The sequence below is a fragment of the Acinonyx jubatus genome, chromosome C2 (genome assembly GCF_027475565.1).
Source record: "Acinonyx jubatus isolate Ajub_Pintada_27869175 chromosome C2, VMU_Ajub_asm_v1.0, whole genome shotgun sequence".
Taxonomy (NCBI): Eukaryota; Metazoa; Chordata; class Mammalia; order Carnivora; family Felidae; genus Acinonyx; species Acinonyx jubatus.
In genome coordinates, this window is record NC_069384.1 from 89847258 (window position 1) to 89869925 (window position 22668).

The window sequence follows — 22668 nt, forward strand, 5'->3', positions numbered from 1 at the left end:
ACTTATTAAGGTAAGGATATTGAAGGAGTTGCAAATTCTTTCAAGAGAATTCTTCCTGGAGGCCATCAAAGTAATTGGACAGAATTCTGCTGCTTTTAAAATCAATTAGTTTAGGGGCACCTGGGTCGCTCAGTCAGTTAAGCATCCAACTTAGACTCAGGTCATGATCTCAGGGTTTGTGAGTTTGAGCCCCATGTTGGGCTCTGTGCTGACAACTCAGAGCCTGGAGCCGACTTCCAATTCTGTGCCTTCCTCTCTCTGGCCCTACCCCCCTCCTGCGCGTATGCATGCACGCTCTCTCTCTCTCTCAAAAAAAAAAAAAAAATTAAGCATTAAAAAACATTTTAAATCAATTAGATTAGCATATTGAAATAATACATAAACCTAAGGATCAACTTTTCCGCAGATCTTTCTAGTTCTGAAAAAAACTGAATTTGCAGCACCCACTGAAGTGAGGTAAATTTTATATGTAAGGTACATATTTTTTAATGTTTATTTATTTTTGAGAGACCAAGAGCGAGAGTGAGAGTGAGAGTGAGAGTGAGAGCGAGCATGAGCCTGGGAGGGGCAGAGAAAGAGGGGGGCAGAGGATCCAAAGCAGGCTCGGAGCTGACAACAGAGAGCCTGATGTGGGGCTCCGCCTAAGGAACCGTGAGTTCCAGCCCTGAGCCGAAGTAACGTGCTTAAGAGACTGAGCCACCAGGTGCCCCTGATACAGAGTTTAGATATCATTTGTTAAACTATGGCTTGATATTTTACAAAATGAGAATAAGCAATGCTCTTCAGACCCAAGTTAACATGATTTGTCATTATGAATTTAAAGCAAAATATTTACTCCTAGATTCTTTGAGCTGTTAGTTTTAAATTAAAAATGTGATCAGATATTATATTTTATTATTTATTCATAATTAACAAGGCATTTTCCTGTTAATATTTGTCATATTAAACAGAAGCCTAGAAGATTACATTCAGACAATATCATAAAAGTTTCAAATCATGATATATAGTTCTGATATTTTAATTTTTCCCATTTAAATGTATTTATTTTATACCATGTAATAACAATAGCTAACAGAGTGCTTGCTTTCTTTCTTTCTTTCTTTCTTTCTTTCTTTCTTTCTTTCTTTCTTTTTTTTTTACAGAGTGCTTTCTAAGTGCACTCTGTGTGCCCTACATGGTTTATATAATTTCTTCCCCACCACAGCCAATGGAGGTACTATACCATTCCCCTTATATGGATGAGAACACTGAGGCTTAGAGAGCTAAAGTGACCAACCCACAGTTGTACAGCCAGTAAGGAAGAATGCTACTCTGGGCTCTCTGAGGAATGGGGTAGTGATAAATGTGTTGATGACAATCTATCTTATGCACACAGTTAATGAGTTGTTGAAAGTAAGTTTCTCCATAAAATTGCATTATTTGTTTTTACTTCCAGACACAAAATAATACTTAACAGGAAGAAAATTCCCAAATCCATAAACTGTATTAAAATGAAAACAAATCCTCTGTTCAAAAATGTAAACACAGTAGACTCCAATCTCACCAACCTATATTAAATATTAATTGTTTCCTTTGCTTTTCTGCAGCTATGTGGGTTTCACAAAGGACAAAAGAAATAATTGCACAGGGATTACATAAAGCCATACGTTCTATTTATAAAACTGACTAGACATTGTCAGCATTCACTACCAATGTCTTTGGTAGTATGATGACATTATAGTTGATATTTATCTTTTAATAAAAATATGAATCACTGTTTACTCCCTGAAGCTAACCTCACTCATGCTAAATTATTTATGTATCCATTTTAATATGTATTTTGCATCTGACAGGACAACTCTCCTTAGGACCCCTTTACTGACCCACCTGTCATTATGATGGGGTAAACAATGTCACCTTTCTAGTGCACAATGAATTACAAAGAAGTTGCAAAGTACACCATCCATCATGCTGGCACTAAGTAGGTTTTTGAAGTAGATCTCAGATATCACAAATGCTGTTTAGACTGTTACCAGAAAGCAAAAATTGGAAGCTTAGACAAAACAGTCATATGATGAATGGACATGACAGCTCTTCAAAGAAAAGGGGCACTCCTCTTCTACAAATAACCTTGTCAACAGCAAAAGTAGTGGGGAGCTTTGCTGGCACTCAGACTAGAATAATTTAACAAGTGGTTAATGGCTCAGCCTGATAGAAATTCATGCAAACCCAGTGTACTCAAAATCAAAAAGTGGGTCAGCAGCAGCAACCTCTCAAGCTTGATTTTAATTAGGGAATGGTCTGAAGAGATACAGAAAATCACCCACATCCTATTAATTAGAATATGTGAGTTTCAATAATACACTTGTCTAAAACATATATATAAAATATATGCAAATATTCTATATGCATATAAAAGTCACCTAGAAACTGCTTTGCATTTGAAAATCATAATGCTAATATAGTTTGAGTTTTAAAAATATCAACATCAATAAATTTATTGATATAAATACTTAAATTATTATGTAGTTAGTATAATGGATTTGAATTATTAATATAATTCTAAAAATAGTTATCATTAGTGTCTTCCTTCATCTAATTTGCATGGTTAATTTCTTCAAATACAAGGTGTTTGTTTTATCCATAATTGCATTTCAGTCCCTCTAACACTACTCCCTTTGATTTAGGCCTTATTTCAAATGTAGAGTATATTTCTACATGACAGCTAAGTTTATTTTTCCCTTTTAATAGCTTCTTTAAATCTTTCTCCATACTTCTTTTTTTAAAATGGTATTTTTTATAGCATTTTATAAATGGTAGATAATCCCAAAGTGACGTACGTCTTCATGGACATTTAGGCAGTTCCACAATTCTATAGTAGACCTTGGTTTCTTTAATATGGAACAAGGAAAATTTAAACATTTATAACTGATAAGATAAATGTGTAGAACTCTCAGAGATGTGGCTATGTGGGAACATAAAAAACTAACCCAGTGGGCCCGGCAGATTATTAGAGGCCCATGCTGAGGAAACAGGGACACAAATTATACTTTCATGCTTTTCCATATCACCTAAGTTATGGAATAATAAATAAATTGAAAAGCAAATTGATGAGGGTGATTCCAAGGACCCACACTAGCTTATGGGGTTTTGTTGTTCTGTGTTTTGGACACTTTTTTTTTTAAGGCTAGGAGATGAATCAACTGAAATAAAGAGGGAGGTGGAAATGTGAGGGTCTAATGAAGGTTTGAGAGTCTGGGAGAAAGTATGTAGGGTAACTTAAGCATCTTGACTTGAGACCAGAACTTCTGAACCAACAAAAGAGTGCTGGCAGGTCTCCCTTTCTTTTCATTGACACACAGGGAAGTTTCCATCGTTGCCTATCAGAAATAGTATATATTAATCAAATACAATGACATGAGTCATACACTAGAAATACTGCAGAAATTAATATTATATTAACTTTTAATGAATGATAAGGCTTTCCAAGGTAGTGGTTATATATGTGGTACTTCTGCTAAAAGTCAGAGAATGACATAACAGACTGCAGACAATACGGAACCACCAGTAAATGGACACTCTCCACCCTCCCCAAAAATGAAAAGAAAAAAAAACCCAACAATAAGAATGTATCTATACAGTTACTTCAAATTATTTAAATATTTAATATATTAATCAGAGTTAACAAGGTAGATTCTTTAAAATCTGTGCCAGATTCATAGTATTGTTTCATTTGTTTTAAATGAGGCAATCTAAAGATTTATAAAAGAAACAAAATGTACTTATTAAGCGCATGGTATTTTTACATGGAGGCAGAAAATTTGCCTATATAAAGGAGACATAACCAAATATATATTGCATCTAAGTGATATATTGTCCTTACTGTGGGCTAGGCTCTGTCCTCCAAGATTACATATATTAGCTAATTTAATTTTCACACAACCTTATAAACGTGCAACTATTATTATCTCCATTACAGAGATGAGGGAACTCAGCCCTACATGGTTAAGTCACCGTAAGTACTGTGGGAAATGAGATCTGAAACTAGTCCATGAGGCTCTACAAGCCAAGCACTTGACTGCCATGCCAAAGAACTGGCTAAGCCAGAAAAAGTAAAGCAATAATCCACATCTGGCTCCTTATCTCCTGTGCTCTCCATCAAGAAAGCAGAAGTGCTGTATCTCAAATCTTGGATCTGTGAATAATCATATCGATTTTCCACCTCATTTCTTGTGTGTGTACACGATCTCAAACACAACTGCTTTCATTTCTATTCTTTCTGTCCATATCAATCCATTAACATGTGCCTCTTCAAAAACCAAAGAATAAAATGAACTTGTCCTATACCAGCTAAACAAAATTTGAATGACTCAGTCACACATTCAACACTTTTGAATTAAATTCTTCTAACAGGTTTTCACTTTCGAAATATGACAAGAAGAAGGTCAAGCGATCCAAATCTTCCTTCCCCTTCCCTGGCACCTCTACACTGAGAACATTTAATGGTTACTTTTTTATGTTACATCTTGCCAGTGAGTTCAATTTAGATGAAAGCTGTTGTTTTCTAATTCCGTTTCACTATAAATGACAGAGACAAATGGTCATATTACCTCGAGAGTTCCTTTGGCAGAATAGGCTGCATATGAGTAAAGCAGATCTTGGCTGCTGTGTTTTCTGGCTTCTTCGCTGCAAGGCTGGCCATTAGGATGAAAGCATTGGCCACTGCTGCTCAGAGACACAGAGCTGGCAGAAGGGCCTGGCAGATTAAGCAACACGGAGTAATTTACAAACTGTACATCTTCTAGGCCCAGGGAAGTCCAGTGACTCTTAATCTTCTTTGAAATTTCTGTGTCATCTTCACTTTTATACAGTTGTACCAAATTTCTGAAAGAAATTTAAAAATCACACTCTAAATAAAGGAAAAAAATTATCTCTTGAGTTATGACCATTTAATATATGAACAATTATTAACAGATGTAGGATATGAAAGATGAACTAGACAGGACACTATACAAGAAACTCACAGTCTGGGAAAGGTGATGAGCTTGCAGAGAAATTACACTAAATCAAAGCAGAATGAATTAAGTTCTTAAATTAAGAACAAATAAAGCACTATGGGAATCCAAGGAAAAAGGTGATTAATGCCAACTAGTTCTTTTATTAGTTCTGATCTTTCTGTGGACATCAACATATAATCCATTTACAACTCAGTTCCAAGACTAGGAGTCATGCTGGTGAAGACAGTTTTGTATTGCAATTAATATGATTCCATATAGAGTTATGTGATTAATATATAGCTATTGCTATTTAAAATGATCTGGAGAGTGTTGGAGTTATTACTGAGGATGCCTGGCTAGCTAAAATGTAACGGAGATTTCTGGTGGGCTGAAGTTCCACTTGGGAGGGGCCTGTGTCTCTTGGAATGCAGGAGGCCTGTGTAAACCACCTAGACTGGGGAATGCTCCTGGGCCTGCCCTCCCAGGCCTTTCTGCAGTCCCAGGGGAACTCCATTATCTATACATTGTATACAAAGTTTAGCAAAACAATAGGACACATAGACCTTTGCTGTATATCTCTGATTTGATTATTCTCTTGTGATTGTCATGTACCCTTTGTTTTTGCATGCCTGAAATGTATGCCCTCTGTACACAACAAGTCAACTGAGATTTGTGACTGGTCTGACACTGCAATAAATGAGAATAAGCTTGAGGCTAATGGGGTTCTTCCTCTGTGAGCATTGACTCCCTCCCATTCCTTTTCTCTTTCTTAGCAAAGGGTAATCTTTCATGGGTTGGCACAGGGTTTGTTGGTCATTCCAAGCAAGAGAGAACACTTTTGATACAAATTACGTGCCAAATTACCTAATACTGTGAGCGCAATGATATGCAATAAAATTGGTATATCATGCTAAAACCAACCACGGATTATCAAATCAATATGAAATTAATTTTTGCGTGTGCTTGCTGTAGTCTATATATTTATTCCTTATCTATTCTGTAATCCAATGACACTATTTTTCCTTATGACATCCTAAAAGCCAGACAAAATCTGTAAAAATAGACACACACATGCACGCGCAAACACACGTACACACACGTATGAGCAGAACCTAGAACAAAATCAGAAATGGGAAATTTAAAAATAATAATACAATAAAGTTTTGTTTAGGGCTGGGATACAAAGGGACCAGTTTATTTTTTGACAAAAATATATCTTCTTATAAGAATTTTATTGCTATCCAAAACATTACTTAAACGGATACTACTTAAGTGGATACTGTTTTATTTTTTCCCATCACATTATTTTTCTCACACATATTTGATTCTTTTAGGACTCTATTTATTCAATAATCCCCAAATGAAAGACATCTGAAAAAGGAATAAAAAATACACACATCAGAAAAAAAAATACATACAATATAGAAAAGCATTACTAGAGACAAAAAAGTAGGTGTGCTGACATAGCTAAAAGGCGGCCTATACATGAAGATGAAATAATAAATAATTTCCCAATTGCTTTCTAAGGTTATTTCTATTTTTTCTTTCTTTTTTTTTTTTTTAAATTTTTTTTTCAACGTTTTATTTTTTTATTTTTGGGACAGAGAGAGACAGAGCATGAACGGGGGAGGGGCAGAGACAGAGGGAGACACAGAATCAGAAACAGGCTCCAGGCTCTGAGCCATCAGCCCAGAGCCTGATGCGGGGCTCAAACTCCCGGACCGCGAGATCGTGACCTGGCTGAAGTCGGACGCTTAACCGACTGCGCCACCCAGGCGCCCCTCTATTTTTTCTTAATATGCAGTTTGACCAATTATCAATGCCATGTAAATTTTATGAAAGAGTCGATTAAAAGAATTTCACTTTTTCTTCTGAAAAAGATTGGTGGGCCTTCTGTTTTGTGTGTGTGTGTGTGTGTGTTTGGCAGGGGAGGTTTTTGTATAGTTGGCAAATTAGATTGTATATATTTAAAGTGTACAATATGATTTGATATACATGTATGTTATGAAATTATCACAAATTACCACATCCATCACCTCAATATTTACCTTATGTCTGTATGTGTTGTATGTTGAAATTTTTAAAATTTCTTTTATGTTTATTTATTTTTGAGAGAGAAAGAAAGAAGGAGTGGCAGAGAGAGAGGGAGACAGGATCTGAAGCAGGCTTTGTGCTGATAGCAGAGAGCCCGACGTGGGTCTCAAACTGAGGAACCATAAGATCATGACCTGAGTCGAAGTAAGGCACTCAACCCAACCAACTGAGCCACCCAGGCACTTCTGTGTGTTGAAATATTTAGGATGTCCTCTATTAGCAAATTTGAAGTACATAATGCAGTATTAACAATACTCACCATGCTGTACAGTAGGTCCTCAGAAATTATGCATCTTATAACTGAAAGCTTGTATCCCCTTGACCAACACGTCTTCCTTTCCACCACCCCCAGTGCCCTGGCAGCTATGATTATACTCTTACTATGAGTTTGTTTGTTGGCTTTTTAGATTACATACATAAAAGATATGACTCAGTATCTGCATTTCTCAGTCTCTGTCTTATTGCACTTACCCTCTGTGAGGTATCTCTGTTGTCACAAAGCCATGATCTCATTTTTTATGGTTGAATAATATTCTACTGCACATTGATCCCACATTTTCTTTATACATTCATCCATACATGAACACTTAGGTTATTTTTGTACTTTGGCTATTGTAAATAATGCTGCAATGAACATAAGTGCAAATATCTCTTCTAGATACTGATATCATTTCCTTTGGATATATACCCAGAAGTGGATTGCTGGATCATATGGTTTTCTAGTTTTAATTTTTTGAGGAAACTCCATACTGTTTTCCATAATGTCTGTACCAGTTTACATTCTCACCAATAGTGTACAAAGGTTATATTTTCTTCACATCTTCATCAGTATGTTTTTTTTTTGTTTTGTTTTGTTTTGTTTTGTTTATAACAGACATTCTAATAGATGTATGGTGGTATCTCATTGAGGTTTTGTTTTGTATCCCCTGATGATTAATGATGTTGAGCACCTTCATGTATCTGTTGGTCATTTGTATATATTTTTTGGAAAAATGGTCTATTCAGATCCTTTGTCCATTTTTAAATTGGACTGTTTGTGATTTTTTGCTACTGAATTGTATAAATTCCTCACTGTCATTTACTTTATTTTTATTTTTTTTTAATGTTTATTTATTTTTGAGAGAGAGAGAGAGAGAGAGAGTGCAAGCAGGGGAGGGGCAGAGAGAGAGGGAAACACAGAATCTGAAGCAAGCTCCAGGCTCTGAGCTGTCAGCACAAGGCCGGACACAGGGCTCAAACTCATGAGCTGCAAGATCATGATCTGAGCGGAAGTCGGATGCCTAACGGACTGAGCCACCCAGGCGCCCACTGTCATTTACTTCATATCATGCATAGGAAAGGCTGCTGGGGGAGATGGCTCCACCAAGAGTCAGACTGATGTTCAGCCAAGACTGCACTAAGTCCTGTACCCCAAGGTAAGGCAAAAATTAATTACTGGTCAGGATCTGTGATAAAGGTTTTTTACTAGGGGTGGGGATAAATAAAATATGAACCCCTTATCAAATATATGTTGTGTAAATATTTTCTCTCATTCCACAGGCTTTTCTCATTTTGTTGTTTCCTTTGCTTTGCAGAAGCTTTTTAGTTTGATGTAGTCTCACTTGTTTAGTTTTGCTTTGTTGCCTATGCTTTTGTTGTCATATCAAAAAAAAGTTGCTAGGACCGACGTCAAGAAATATTCCCTTTGTTTGTTTTCTTCTGGGAGTATTGCAGTTTCAATTTTATATTTAAGATTTCAATCTGTTTCAAATTAATTTTTGTGAATGGTGAGATATAGGGGTTCAATTTAATTCTTTTGCATCTGAATTCCAGTTTTTCAACACTGTTTATTGAAGAAACTATTCTTTCCTCATTTTTATCCTGGCTTCTTTGTCAAAAATTAATTGACATATATGTATGGATTTATTTCTGGGGACTCTATCCTGTTGCATTGGTCTATTTTTGGTCATTGGATCTGTTTCATTTGTCATTTTTTTCAAAGTTTATGTATTTATTTTTGAGAGAGTGCACGTGCACCCACGAGTGGGATAGGGGTGAAGAGAGGGAGAAAGAGGATCCCAGGCAGGCTCAGCACTGTCACTGTGGAGCTGGATACGGGGCTGGAACTCACAAACAGTGAGATCATGACCTGAGCCCAAATCAAGAGTCAGATGCTTTAACAGATGGAGCCAACCAGGTGCCCACTGGTCATTGCTGATAAACAGATCACTTTTTATGATCAGCCTTTAGGCCATACTGTAATATATTGATTATTATAGATTTAAAATTTTTTCTTTCAACGTTTATTTATTTTTTTTTGGGACAGAGAAAGACAGAGCATGAACGGGGGAGGAGCAGAGAGAAAGGGACACACAGAATCAGAAACAGGCTCCAGGCTCTGAGCCATCAGCCCAGCGCCTGACGCGGGGCTCGAACTCACGGACCGCGAGATCGTGACCTGGCTGAAGTCGGACGCTTAACCGACTGCGCCACCCAGGCGCCCCTGATTATTATAGATTTAAATCAAGAAATGTGATGTGTCCGGATTTGTTCTTCTTTCTCAAGATACCTTTGGCTACTCAGGGGCTTTTATGGTTCCATGTAAGTTTTAGGGTTGTTCTTTTTCTGTGGAAAATGCCACTGGAATTTTGATAGGGATTGCAATGAATCTGTAGATTACTTTGGGTAGTATGTTCATTTTAACAATATTAATTCTTCTAATCTAAGAACATGAGATACTCTTCCATTTTATTTGTGTCTTTTTTACATTTTTTTCACCAATGTCTTATAGTTTTCCGTATATATGTCTTTTACTTCCTTGGTTAAGTTTATTCCTAAGTATTTTATTATTTTTAGTGGTATTATAAATAATATTTTTTCTTAATTTCCGTTTCATAGTGTGTGTCACTAGTGTGTAGAAATGCAACTGATTTTTTATATTGATTTTGTATCCTGCAACTTTAACTGAATTTATTAGTTCTAATGTTTTTTGTGGAAGCTTTAAGGTTTTCTGCATATACAATCATGTCATGTGTAAACAGAATTTTACTTCTTTCTTTCCAATATAAACAAGTAATGTATATATGTATGCCTAATTGTTCTGACTAGGACTTCCAGTAATGTATTAAAGAAAAGTGGAGAGATTGAGAATCTTTGTCTTTTTCCTAATTTTAAAGTAAAGACTTTTACCTCTTCATTGTTAAGTATGATGTTAGCTGTGAACTTGCCTTTATTATGTTAATGTATTCCTTACATTCATAATATAATGAAAGTTTTTATAATGACAGGATGTTGAATTTTGTCCTATTTTTTTTTCTGCATCTGTTGAGATGATTATAAGATTTTTATCCTCGGACACCTGTTGGGATGAGCACTGGGTGTTGTATGGAAACCAATTTGACAATAAATTTCATATTTAAAAAAAGATTTTTATCCTTCATTCTGTTTAGATGGTGTACCAAATCTATTGATTTGTATATTTTCGGCCATCCTTGAATTTCAAGAGTAAATCCCACTTGATCATGGTGTATGATCCTTTAAATATATTGTTAAATTCTGTTTGCTAGTATTTTGTGTGGGGATTTTTACATCTAGGTTCATCAGGGTATTGGCCTATAATTTTCTTTTCTTATAGTATTCTTATCTAGCTTTGGTATCTTTTGGCCTGAGATAATGAGTTTCAACTTTTTGGAAGAATTTGAGAAGGTGTAGCATTAATTCCTCTTTAAATGTTTGAAAGAATTCACCAGTAAAGCCATCTGATCCTGGGGTTTTCTTGGTTTGGAGGTTTTGATTATTGATCCAATCTTCTTTCTAGTTATGCATCAGTTCAGATTTTCTATTTTTTCATGATTCAGTCTTGGTTGGTTGTATAGTTCTAGGAATTTACCCATCTCTTTTAGGTTGTGCAATTTGGTGGCATATGATAACTCATAGTAGTCTCTCGTTTCTTTGTATTTCTGTGGTTTCAGTAAATGTCTCTACCTTTATTTCTAATTTTGAGTTCTCTCTTTTGTCTTATTTAGTCTAGCTAGAGGTTTGTCAATTTTATATTTAAAAAGAAAAAGCTCTTAGTTTCATTGATCTTTTTATTGTTTTCCTAGTCTCCATTTCACTTATTTCTGCTCTGATCTTTATTTCCTTCCTTCTGCTAAGCTTGGGATTAGTTGGTTCTTCTTTTCCTAGTTCTTTAGAGTATAAAGTAAGGTTGTTCATTTGAATGTCTGTATATAATTGTTATATCCTCTTGATGAATTGAAACCCATCATATAGTGACCTTCTTTGTCTATTTAGACAGTTTTTGATATGTCTATTTTGTCTAATATAAGATTGCACAGGTCCTCAGTGGCAGATGCCATGGGTGTACACAGTAGTAGTGAGAGCTATTAGGGTCAGGGCAAAGGCTTCTGGGGACTTCCTCTTTCTTTTTGTCCCATGGGGGATATTGTGACCAAGGGTATCTCTCTCAGTGCCTGGTCAGCTTGCAGCACCCTTGCACTGGTGGTGATACTGGTATCTGATGCATAGACACTCACAAAGCAATCACAAAGCCAGGGTCTAGAGTGTAGACACTTATAGAGTGGTAGTGGCTCCCCAGGTCCAGAGCTTTGGCAAGCCCACAGCAGTAGTGACTCTAGTGCCTGAGCTATAGGAATATACAAAGTGACAGCTATATGCAGGTCTAAATTGTGGGAGCATGTAGAGCAGCTATGGCTCTAGGGTCTAGGGATATACATGGTTGGGTGATGGTGGCAGCCGTGGTCCTGTGCAATAGTAGCTCCTTTAGGTGGAGGAGGGGCACAGTAGCATATCCCTTCCTTAGGAATCTGCAGCAGTGATAGCTTTTGGTTAACTCAGTGGTGAATGCTGCTGGTGTCCTCTGAGGGTCAGGCCGCTGAAGTCCATACCAACAAACACTACAGGGTTTCTATTATGAAAGCTCTGGAGAGTCTGTGCCGGAGGTCCTCACTGGCAAAGACTGCTTGAGTCCTCCACGGAGTTAGCCACTGGGAACCACAGAGGAAAGGCCTCTACTCTTCTTCTTGGTTCCTAACCACTTCTGGATGTCTCAGCTAAGCCAATCTCAATCCTTTCTATGTAGTTATTCTCCATTTTGCCCCATTGTGTTGCTGTATGTTCTTAATTGGACCCTTGAGCCCTCCCAAAGCTATTTTAATTCTTGGATACCTAATTGTTATTTGTGGGGAGATGACGGTTGGTAAAACCTACTCCCTCATCCAGCTCTCTATCTCTCTATCCTGTTCTTTTGTTGCTTTATCTGACTTCTGTATCCCCATCCTCTTTCTTTACTGCTACTGTAGTTTTCTCTACACTACTTGGAGTAGGGAAGGTAAACTAATTGAATTGAAAGTTAACTCAGTTTGAGGATTCAGTTATTTATAAAGATGCATCAATAATGTTCTTTTATAATATATATATAGAAATGCAGAACACATATTTTATTTATGCACATTTGGCTGTATATTAGTCAACATTAACAGAAAAACAAAAGTGAAATTTCAATAGTCTTTTTTGTTGTTGTTGTCCTTCTGCTCAGTTAATTGATGAGCATGAATCTATCCATGAGTATGTAAAATGTTTAATCTGCCATTTGTTTTGTTGGTCTCAATTCCAAAGCGCTTTATAGTATAAGCAACTCAAAAAACGTTAAATTTTTCAAGATGTATATATTATACAAGATGGCCTTGAAAAGCAAATCAAATACTTCTTTAGGGACACAACTAAAGAATTGGTAATTTGTCCCAGTGCAGGAGAATTTCTATTTATTATTCAGTACTAAGCTAAAATTTATGAAGAGAGAATATCTGCATGCTCTACTTCACTCTGAATTGAAGGGATATATACTTTTTGTATTATAATTTCATTTTTATACTATGAAAAATGGAATATATAAAGAACATATATATAAAGTATAAAGAATAATGAAGGAACAACCCAGATTATGAGGTAACATCTCTGATATTATTGAAGCCCCTTTGGTACTCTTTATTTATTGGTATCCCCCCAAAAAATCTGATTTTTTTTTCTTTTTTTGCATCTCATTGCCTTTTTTTGTATAAATAATATATATGTATATATATATGACGTTAACAATTAACCTTTTATTTTTTGAATATTTGCTTTTATACAGTTGGTATTTCATATATATATAGATATAAATATAGATATAGATGTATATATCCATTTTCCACAGATTTAGTGAGATATAATTTGTATAAAACATTGTATAAGTTAAGGTGTACAACACGTTAATTTGATACACATGTTTTTGCAAAACGATTACCACCATAGTGTTTGCTAACACCTCCACACATCACATAACCATCGCAACTTACAGCATGGTGATTATAGTTAAAATATATATTCTTTTGTGTTTTTTTATCACTTACTATTAGGTTTCTGAGATTCCTCCTGATTTATCAATTTCCTAAGATAAGTATTTTAAAATTGTTCCTGGTTTTCCATTATTATAAATACAAGAAAGTTATTATAATACAAGGAAGAAAGGAAGACAATAAATCATTAGGTAAACTATTTTCTTTTTCAAAGGAGAAAGCAAATATATGAAATTAGAAAATAACCACAGGCACAGAAGAAACTTAAAATAAAAACAAAAAAAAATAAAAAATACAAACAAAAACAAACAAAAACTATGAGAACATCTACACAGCTCAGTGTAAATAAACTTTCCATGAACACCTGGATGACAGAATTCTTCCTTTGTCCCCCAGCTCCTCTCTCTGCCCTCTCCGTCCTGCATGCCTTGAAGGTTGACCTTTATGAACCTTTGTCAAGTCTTCTGGTTTATAGTCAGTTTTAGGTACAGCCAATGAGACATGAGAGGGCATGAGAAGAGACTTTTCCCCCCCACCAGGTCTCTTCTTTCACCAAAGGCACAGTAAAAAAAAAAAAAAAAAAAAAAAAAAAAAAAAAAAAAAAAAATTATTGTTCATATTTCCTGAAGACATATGCAGGGGTTTCTCTAGGCAAGGAAGGCATTTACAGGTATATCTTTAGTAAGAAGCACTAAAATGCCTTTACAAGGGTTTTAATTATTAAAAGTTCTGTTTCCTCCATGCCTCACCAGCACTTGATGTTGTCTTTTACTTTATTTCATTTTATAATTTTGCCAATGAGGTGGGTGTAAAATTGTACATCATTGTTTGTTTAACTCAAAAGTACCATTACTGGGTTGCAGAGTATGCTATGTAGTTTTACAAAGCTCTTTATACCACTGCCATTATTTAAGAGATCCTATCTTCAGCGGATCTAATTCTTGCTAACCAATGAGCATAAAATTGTATCCCATTGAAGTTTTTATTTACATTTCCATAATTACTCTTGAGGATATTTTCATGTATTATTTAGCTATCTTTGTTCCCTTTTCTTTGTTGTGACTGTGTACTTGGCCCATATTTATGGAAGTTTTTCTATATTCTGGATAATCCCTTTTAGGTCATAGATGACATGTTCTACTAGGTTTTGGCTTCTCTTTAATTTTTAATGTCTTATCTTATGATGAATAGAAGTTCATAATTTCAATGTACATAATTTTAATATAATGCAGTGGTTTGCACATTTTTTCTTCTTAAACCTAAGGTAATAAAATTATTCTCATTTTTTCCCCTAAATTTTTAAGGAATTTGTTTTTCAACATTTCAATGTTTACTTGGAGTGTGTTTGTATGTGTTGGGGGTGGGGTTTGAAGTGGGAATTCAGTATCACTTTCCATATAAATAACCATTCTTGTATCCTTTGTGATCATGTTCACCATCGTGCAATGACACTTCTGTCGTTTACGAATTTCCATATGTGTGTGGGTCTGTCTGGGCTCCCCAATCAGTTTCATCAGTCCTTTTGATCCATCTCCATTACAACATGCTATTTTAATTATTTTTACTTTCTAATACATGTTAATATTTGGAATGGCATGTCCTCCTACTTCCTCAAGAACATCTTCATTATTTTTTCTCTTCCACATTAATAATGTAATGAGCTTATCAATTTCCTTATCAAGATTGTATCTGGAATTACACTGAGATTAAAAAGATCTATTTGAGGAGAAATGTCATCCTTATATGAGCACTGGGTGTTGTATGGAAACCAATTTGACAATAAATTTCATTAAAAAATAAATAAATACAAATAAAGAAAGAAAAGAAAGAAAGAAAGAATGTCATCCTTATAATAACATAAAAATAAATTCTTAATATTTCCCATATCAGTCAATGCTAACATAAAAATGTTTTTAAATGAAAGTATTTTTCTGCTTATTGCTGATACAGAATACTGTTCTGTTCTTCTATCAAATAATCCTGCTAAACTTCCTTATTAATTATAATGTTTTCCTTCTTTGAGTTTTCTACATAAAAAATGTGATAAGGAAATAATGAAGGTATTGTTACTTCCTTTCTAGTCACTTATAGATGTTATTCCTTTTTTTATTATTATTACTATGCATTATTATTATACTATTACCTCCAGAAAATATTTAATAAAAATTTAATAAGGTGTGATAGCGGTCATCTGTTTCATATTCCAAATATCAGGTTAAAGATATTCCTCCCATCCTTATTTTGATAAAAGTTGTTTTATGAATCAGTATTAAATTTTATCATCAAATCTGATGCATTTATTAAGACCATCATATCATATCCTTTCCTTTAATATGATGGATTACATTAATCAATTTTTTAGCATTCAAACTTGCATTCCTAAGTAACTCACTTAGTAGAATACATTATCATTTCTGGCTTTTATGCAATTTATTTTGCCAACATTTTATTTACAATTTTCATGTCTGTTTTTATAAGTAAAGTTGGTAGATAGTGTTCCTTTCAGACATCATTTCTATTGGATTTTGGTTTGAAGTTACACAAACCTCATAAAATGAGATAGAGATCTCATTTCTTCTTGATCTGGTCTCTGGGAGAACTTGAACATGATTATAATTTTTGAAAGGTACAAATTATTCTTAAACTAAACATGGTCTATACTTGATGTTCTTATTATGAGAGAACTGTGAACTGCTGATTCAATGTCTTTAATGCTGTAAGAATTTTATGCTTTCTTCTTTGAATCAGGGCTCTTCCATTCATCCCTGTGCCACAGCACTCTTTCCTAAGTTTTGGTCCTGTTGGGGATTTCTCTTACTAGTCTATCAGCTCAGGATAGTGATGCTTTAAAGGAGGTTTATTATAATGTATACAGAATCTATCTGTTTTTCAGAGTATATATTTTAAAAACTTCCCAACACAGAAATGCACTAGCTTGAGTATCCACCTTCCATGTAAACATAATTTCTTTGTAAGTACTGACGGCTATTCCCACAACATCCAAGGGAATGAAAAAGCAGTTAAGAATTATGATTCATGTTCCTGTTTTTTTCCACAGACTTATAATATGGATAACTTATTCAAAATTGATTGTGTGATATCACTTTGCACATTACCCTACCTGATGAAAATTATTCAAATCTCGTATATTATGATGGCTGATTAGATTTAAGGGAAAATGAAATTCCCTATATAGTAACTGAAAGAGTGCCATTATATCAATATGTATATAAAAGAAAAAGTATCCTGAAAAATGTTAATGAAGTGTTTGTATACACATGATTATAAAATTATTGGTCTTTTAAAAAATGACAGAGGGAACAAAAATTTTTAATAAATATTAGCTTACAATAAAAAATAACAGTAAGTTAATAAATACTTGTTCAAATTAAATTTTCCTAAGATTATTTTTTTAATTCTGTTGCCTTTGCAATTGTATTTTAAATTTGTCAAATTGTTTATAATGCTCTTGTCCCCCCCACCCTGCCTAAAAAAAGACTTAAAGAGGCTATGTGAGTTCCAAGTTCTGAAATTATGTAACCTTTAATCTAAATTATTTTATTTTTTATTTAGGTTTTATATTTTTTAAAGTTTATTTATTGTTGCGAGAGAGAGAGAGAGAGAGAGAGAGAGAGAGAACATGAGCAGGGGAGGGGCAGAGAGAGAGAGGGAGAGAGAGGATCCTAAGCAGGCTCCTTACTGACAGCACACAGCCCAACGTGGGTCTCAAACTCACGAACCGTAAGATCATGACCTGAGCCAAAATCAAAACTCAGCTGCTTAACCGACTGAGCCAACCAGGTGCCCCATAATCTAAATTGTTTTAAATAACCAGTGGTCATTAAGAAAAAGTCTTATTGATACATATGTTTTAATCAAAGGATTCTATTCATTAACATTTCAAATCATTTAAAATATTAAAATGCCTAAATTTTACTGAGAATTTCCACTATCTTTCTTAACTTCTCCCCCTCCCATAAGAATTTTGGGATTTATGGCAAACAGTTCTGTTATAATTAGGTAATTTGCTATATTCAAAGACTAATGTTATTTAGTAATTAGGTGCAGTGCAATCTCAATTTACTAATTTCAGAGAAGGCTGCAAAACTAGAAGTGTGTCACCTACAATCACAAGGTATTTGACAGAAAGTTTTACTCTGCCTTAATTTTTAAAATAAGAGTTTCCATGGGCCAGTAGTCTTGGCAGGCAACATAATGAACTGTCATGCCTGAGACTTGAATTTGGAAGCTTTGCAATAGCATTCCTTTGGCCAGTGGAGACTGGAAATGGGAGGATTTTGGCTTTGGTAGACAAAATTCTGTTTATATCAATGTTCAACACCTGCTACTGGATGAGCCTCAGACCAACACTGATGTTAGAATTGGAGGCAGCGATGCATGTAGTATTCCTAGTACCAGGGTGAGTGCCAAGATCACATTGTAAACGAATGGAGAAAGAAACCATCTAAAGAAACATACTAGCAGAGAAAAACCCTGCACATTTACTAAAGTTCACTGCGATTTTATTATGTGTGTGTGCACAATAACATACACAAATACTCATACTATACCAGCTGATATTTTTACATACTAAAAAGTCAAATATTGCTTTAAAGTGATTATCTGACTTGGTATTCAATGTAGTAAAATTCTGTGAATTACATATTACATGTGTATAGTGAATTTAAACAAGAAAGCATGTCCTTTGAAATCCTCCCACCTGCCCCTCTGCTCTTCAAGGTGCAAACACTGATCTGCTTTCTGTCACTCTAGGCTAATTTTCATTTCCTATAATTTTATATAGAATCATATAATAGGACTCACTCACCATGCTTTTTGAGACTTATTCATTTTTTTATATATCAATGGTTCACTTTTTTAATTGCTGTTTTCCATTGTATGGAGATACCACAATGTTTATTCATTCACCTGTTAATGGACATTGAAGTTGGTTCCATTTTTTTGACTATTGTAAATGAAGCTACTATGAACATAAACAAACAAACCAACAAATACTAAAGAATGAACTGATTTCTTCTCTCTTAATTTTTCTTTGGAAATATAAAGACTAAAACACATGGTAAAATTGTATAATTTTACACGCATAATATCAAGAAATTAAATGCTTAGGAGAAAACGACAGCACCCTGTCAACTTCCTTGCCAACCAGTCACTATCACCATAAGAATAAAAGCATGATTACTTACTCAATCACTTCTGACCTTCTAAAATAACATACTAATTGTAAATCGTGTATTGAATATCCACTAGAAGGACGGAAAATACTGTGTAGATGTGTTGCACCAAAAACCCTTAAATAACTATTGTTACCATTTTATAAATAAGGAAATTGAAGATCTGGTAATGTAATTAAGATGGAGAATGTTCCAGATTAAACAGGTCAGATTTCTACTATACTGCATTATATGTCAGATTCACACTATACTACTTAGCTCTTTGGAAAAAGCAGATAGTCTTGCAATCTTAGATGCTTCCCAAAGGCAATTAAAACTCCAAGTGTTAGAAAGCACAGTATTCTGGGTAAAGCAATTAAAAGTCGGTGTGAGGTTGGAAGAGAGAGATCTTTAATGCTTACAAGAAAGTAAGATTTAGGGAAATCAAAGGAACTGTTTCAAGAATACAATACACCAATTTTCAGAATTTGGGAACCATCAAAACAAGAAAGAAGAAAACTGCTTCTTACACATTTCTTTAAAAAAAAAATCAGCACAGAAGTAGGTTATCTGAAAGAGACCTTAATATCCCCTCTCTCTGTAATCCAGAAGAACATGGCACATAAGTATCCCATTTACAAATTATGAAAGGATGCTGATGGGCTTGGTGACCTCCAGCTAGGTTCCCAGCATAAAGATCAGGAAGTACTTATATAGTTAATTTGATATTTCTTTCAAATTTATGTTGCACAGACAGTAAAATACAAATGTTGCAAAAACAATAAAGTAAGCTTTATTAAAAACCAGAACACAGAAATAAATAAAATGCCAACACTTCTGTTATGACCTGAGCTAAAAAAAAAAAAAAAAAAAAAGTATAGTGGTATAACTCTACATCCTTCACCCTTGCTTTCATTTATACGGGAGATCATATGATCTCTAGCATGTTTGGATCACATCTTAAAAATGCAGTAGTATTTCATGAAGAAGCATTAAGACTACAATTTAGAAAGAAGAAATGTTACTGTGACTGAACAAAATGAAGGTTACCTATGGCATGGAGGCTAGTAGGATTTTGCAGAATATACCAGCCCTGCACAAGAATACTACACTTATGGATATTAGTGTGTGCTTTCTGAGACTCTCTTTCTTTCTGTTTTTCAGAGAGAAGTATTGTGAAAAGTTGGTTTTCAGTTTAAGTCACCTTAATTTACCTAAACCAAATCTAAAAGCCAACTCACAAAACGGACAAGTTAATTCAATCAGTAAGACATTACAAATCTTTAGTTTCATCTGCTAGGTTCTCTAATGCAATGACATAAACTTGAATGGTACCAATATTTACAGGGATTTTACAGAAATCCAAAGTTTCTTTAGGTAATTGAATACATTACTAAATATCAGGAGAAATATTCCATTAAGATTGTAACAGAAAATGACCAATCTCCAACATACTTCAGAATAAGCATATTTAACTGAGAATTTTCTAAGTACCTAAAATGCTAACATGATTCTCTTTTCTTGGCATTAACACAAAATTAATCAATTTTACTAATTTAAAAAGATAATTTTTTAAGGACAAGAAGTGAGTCGTATCCCTCTCTCTCTTTTAAGTTTGTTTGTGTGTTTGTTTGTTTGCTTGTTTAGAGGTGAGGGAGTATCCCAAGCAGGCTCTGTGCTTTCAGCACAAGCCCTGCATGGACTTGATCTCGTGAACCATTGAGATCATGACCTGAGCCAAAATCAAGAGTCAGACATGACTGACTGAGCCACCCTGGTGTTCCAAGGCTTATCCATTACAACATATCCCTAAACTCTAATTTTAATGCCTTGCACCTAGTAAATGGTAAATAACAAATATTCAGTAAATATTTTTGACTAAATATGCCTTCAAGTCTACATTAAAGATATTATTTTAACATGATACATACTTATTTTAGTTTATTTTAAAATATAGCAAATTAAAAGTGAGTACCACTGTAAAGTTGACTGAAACAGTGAAGTTATTTTATATAATGTAAGGGCTAATATATTTTAAAGATAATTTTTAGATACTGTCTTTCTGTGATACTATAAAAAGATGAAGGCTATTGAAAGAACAGTGCTCAAAACCAGTAAGAATTTGGGGCACCTGGGTGGCTCAGTTGGCTAAGCGTCCAACTTTGGCTCAGGTCATGATCTCACAGTCTGTTAGTTCGAGCCCCACGTCAGGCTCTGTGCTGACAGCTCAGAGCCTGGAGCCTGTTTCAGCTTCTGTGTCTTCCTCTCTCTTTGACCTTCCCCCGTTCATGCTCTGTCTCAAAAATAAATAAACGTTAAAAACATTTTTTAAAAATAAAACAGTAAGAATTTAAATATTACTGATCACTTGTTAAAGATTACCTGCCTTCATGGGCAGACTCACCTCAGCACACCCTAGAGTAAAATCTTCTCTGTTAAGTCATACTCACTAGAAGACAAGTTGCATAAATCATGAAAAAAAACAAATGTTAATACACTCAGCTTCATGAAATGAATTGAAATCAATCTGTGGAGATGTCTGGTCATTGGAAGTCATGACAGTATGGAAAAAAAAAAGAAAATTCCAAATGCTAAAACGATAGGAAACATGAGAGTTTTGACAAGAAGAGAGTATTGCATGTTGTGATATTTGAATGAGCTGTCATTTAAGTATTTCCTCTCTATTGTACACATGAGGGGGACAAAAAGAGCAGCACTGAGCAGCATTGATGTTTGTGTATTTCTGACATATATTTATTCCTAGAGGGTCAGAACCTAATCTACTGAACCTAATGAATAACCCAGGATACCTGGACAGCTGACTGTTAACAGAAGATTAACAAGCATCAGAGGGTGGAGGGGGAGATGGGGAGCTTTGGGAAGAGTAGGAGAGAGAGTGGAAAGATTCTGGATTTGGATTCAGCAAAAGAGGGCTTAAATTCTGGTTCTCACTTATAATTTAGATGATGTTGGGCATATCAATGTCTTTGGAGCCTACAGTTTCAGCACTACAGTTTCAGCTGAAACTACAGTTTCAGCACTGTAGTACATTGAATAGTAACATTTACATTTTTTTGAGGATTTTAAATGAGAAAACATATGTAAACTGCTTAAGCACAGTCTCTAGAACTTCCAGGCACCTAATTCGTGTTAACTTCTTTTTCTTTCTTTCCTAAATGAGCTGTTCTAATTCCTGAAACAGAAATAATATCTACTTTATTAAAAGGACTACATCAAAATATATATAGGAAAACTTAATTTTGACTTATGGAGGGAATTATAAAGACCTATTTGCCATCTTTCTCTTTTTTCTTCTCAAAAAATGCACAATATGTGAATATATTGACGCATGATATGTGAGTTCTAGACACGGGATTCAAATTTTTATAGATTTTCTTTCTTTCATACAAGTCATTAATAGTTAATGATAGAAGCATAGTGAGAAAATTAGATTTAGAAGAAAGATTCTTGGATTATTCTCATAGAAAAACAAAAGTAATCTCTCTTAATTTTTTTTCTTATTATGTAAGCAATGTATATTTATCATGAAGTGGGGGGATAGAAAACAGATATAAGCAAAAAGGTAAAAGAAAAAAAGAAAGGGGGCAGGCACAGTCAGTTAAGCATCCGACTCTTGATTATGACTCAGGTCATGATCTTAGGGTTTGTGGGATTGAGCCCCACATTGGGCTCCATGCTGAGCATGGAGCCTGCTTAAGAATCTTTCTCTCTCTGTCTCCTGCGTGTACACATTCTCTCTCTTTCTCTAAAAGAAATAAATAAATAAAATTAAAAACACAAAACAAAAACCTGTACTACTAGTTGGCAAGATTAAATCCACAATTCAAATGCTTTTGAAAATAAATATCGTTACTAGTTAACGCTCCTTATACTGTCACCATTCCCAACGTATTCTGAATGTCTGTTTTATGCCTGCTATCGCTCTAGGTTTGCATTCATAACCTCAAATCTGGCATATGGAATTTGAAATTATATTAAAATGAACCTAGAAAAAATAGGATAATTCCCAAGTTTTAAGAAAAGAGATCTAGAAATATGCCTCTTTGAACTAGCCCAGGCCAAATCCTG

The 22668-nt window shown here is 34.6% G+C and overlaps 1 protein-coding gene across 11 annotated transcripts in view; it reads right to left on the reverse strand.

The window, feature by feature from the left end:
• The window catches only part of NAALADL2 (N-acetylated alpha-linked acidic dipeptidase like 2), a 1320599-nt gene that overhangs the window by 545411 nt on the left and 752520 nt on the right, over positions 1–22668 (reverse strand). For all 11 annotated transcript variants that reach the window (XM_027061407.2, XM_053221202.1, XM_053221203.1 and 8 more), the window contains one exon: positions 4590–4863. In XM_027061407.2, coding sequence (XP_026917208.1) covers positions 4590–4863 — 274 coding nt within the window. The remainder of the gene's footprint in view (positions 1–4589; positions 4864–22668) is intronic.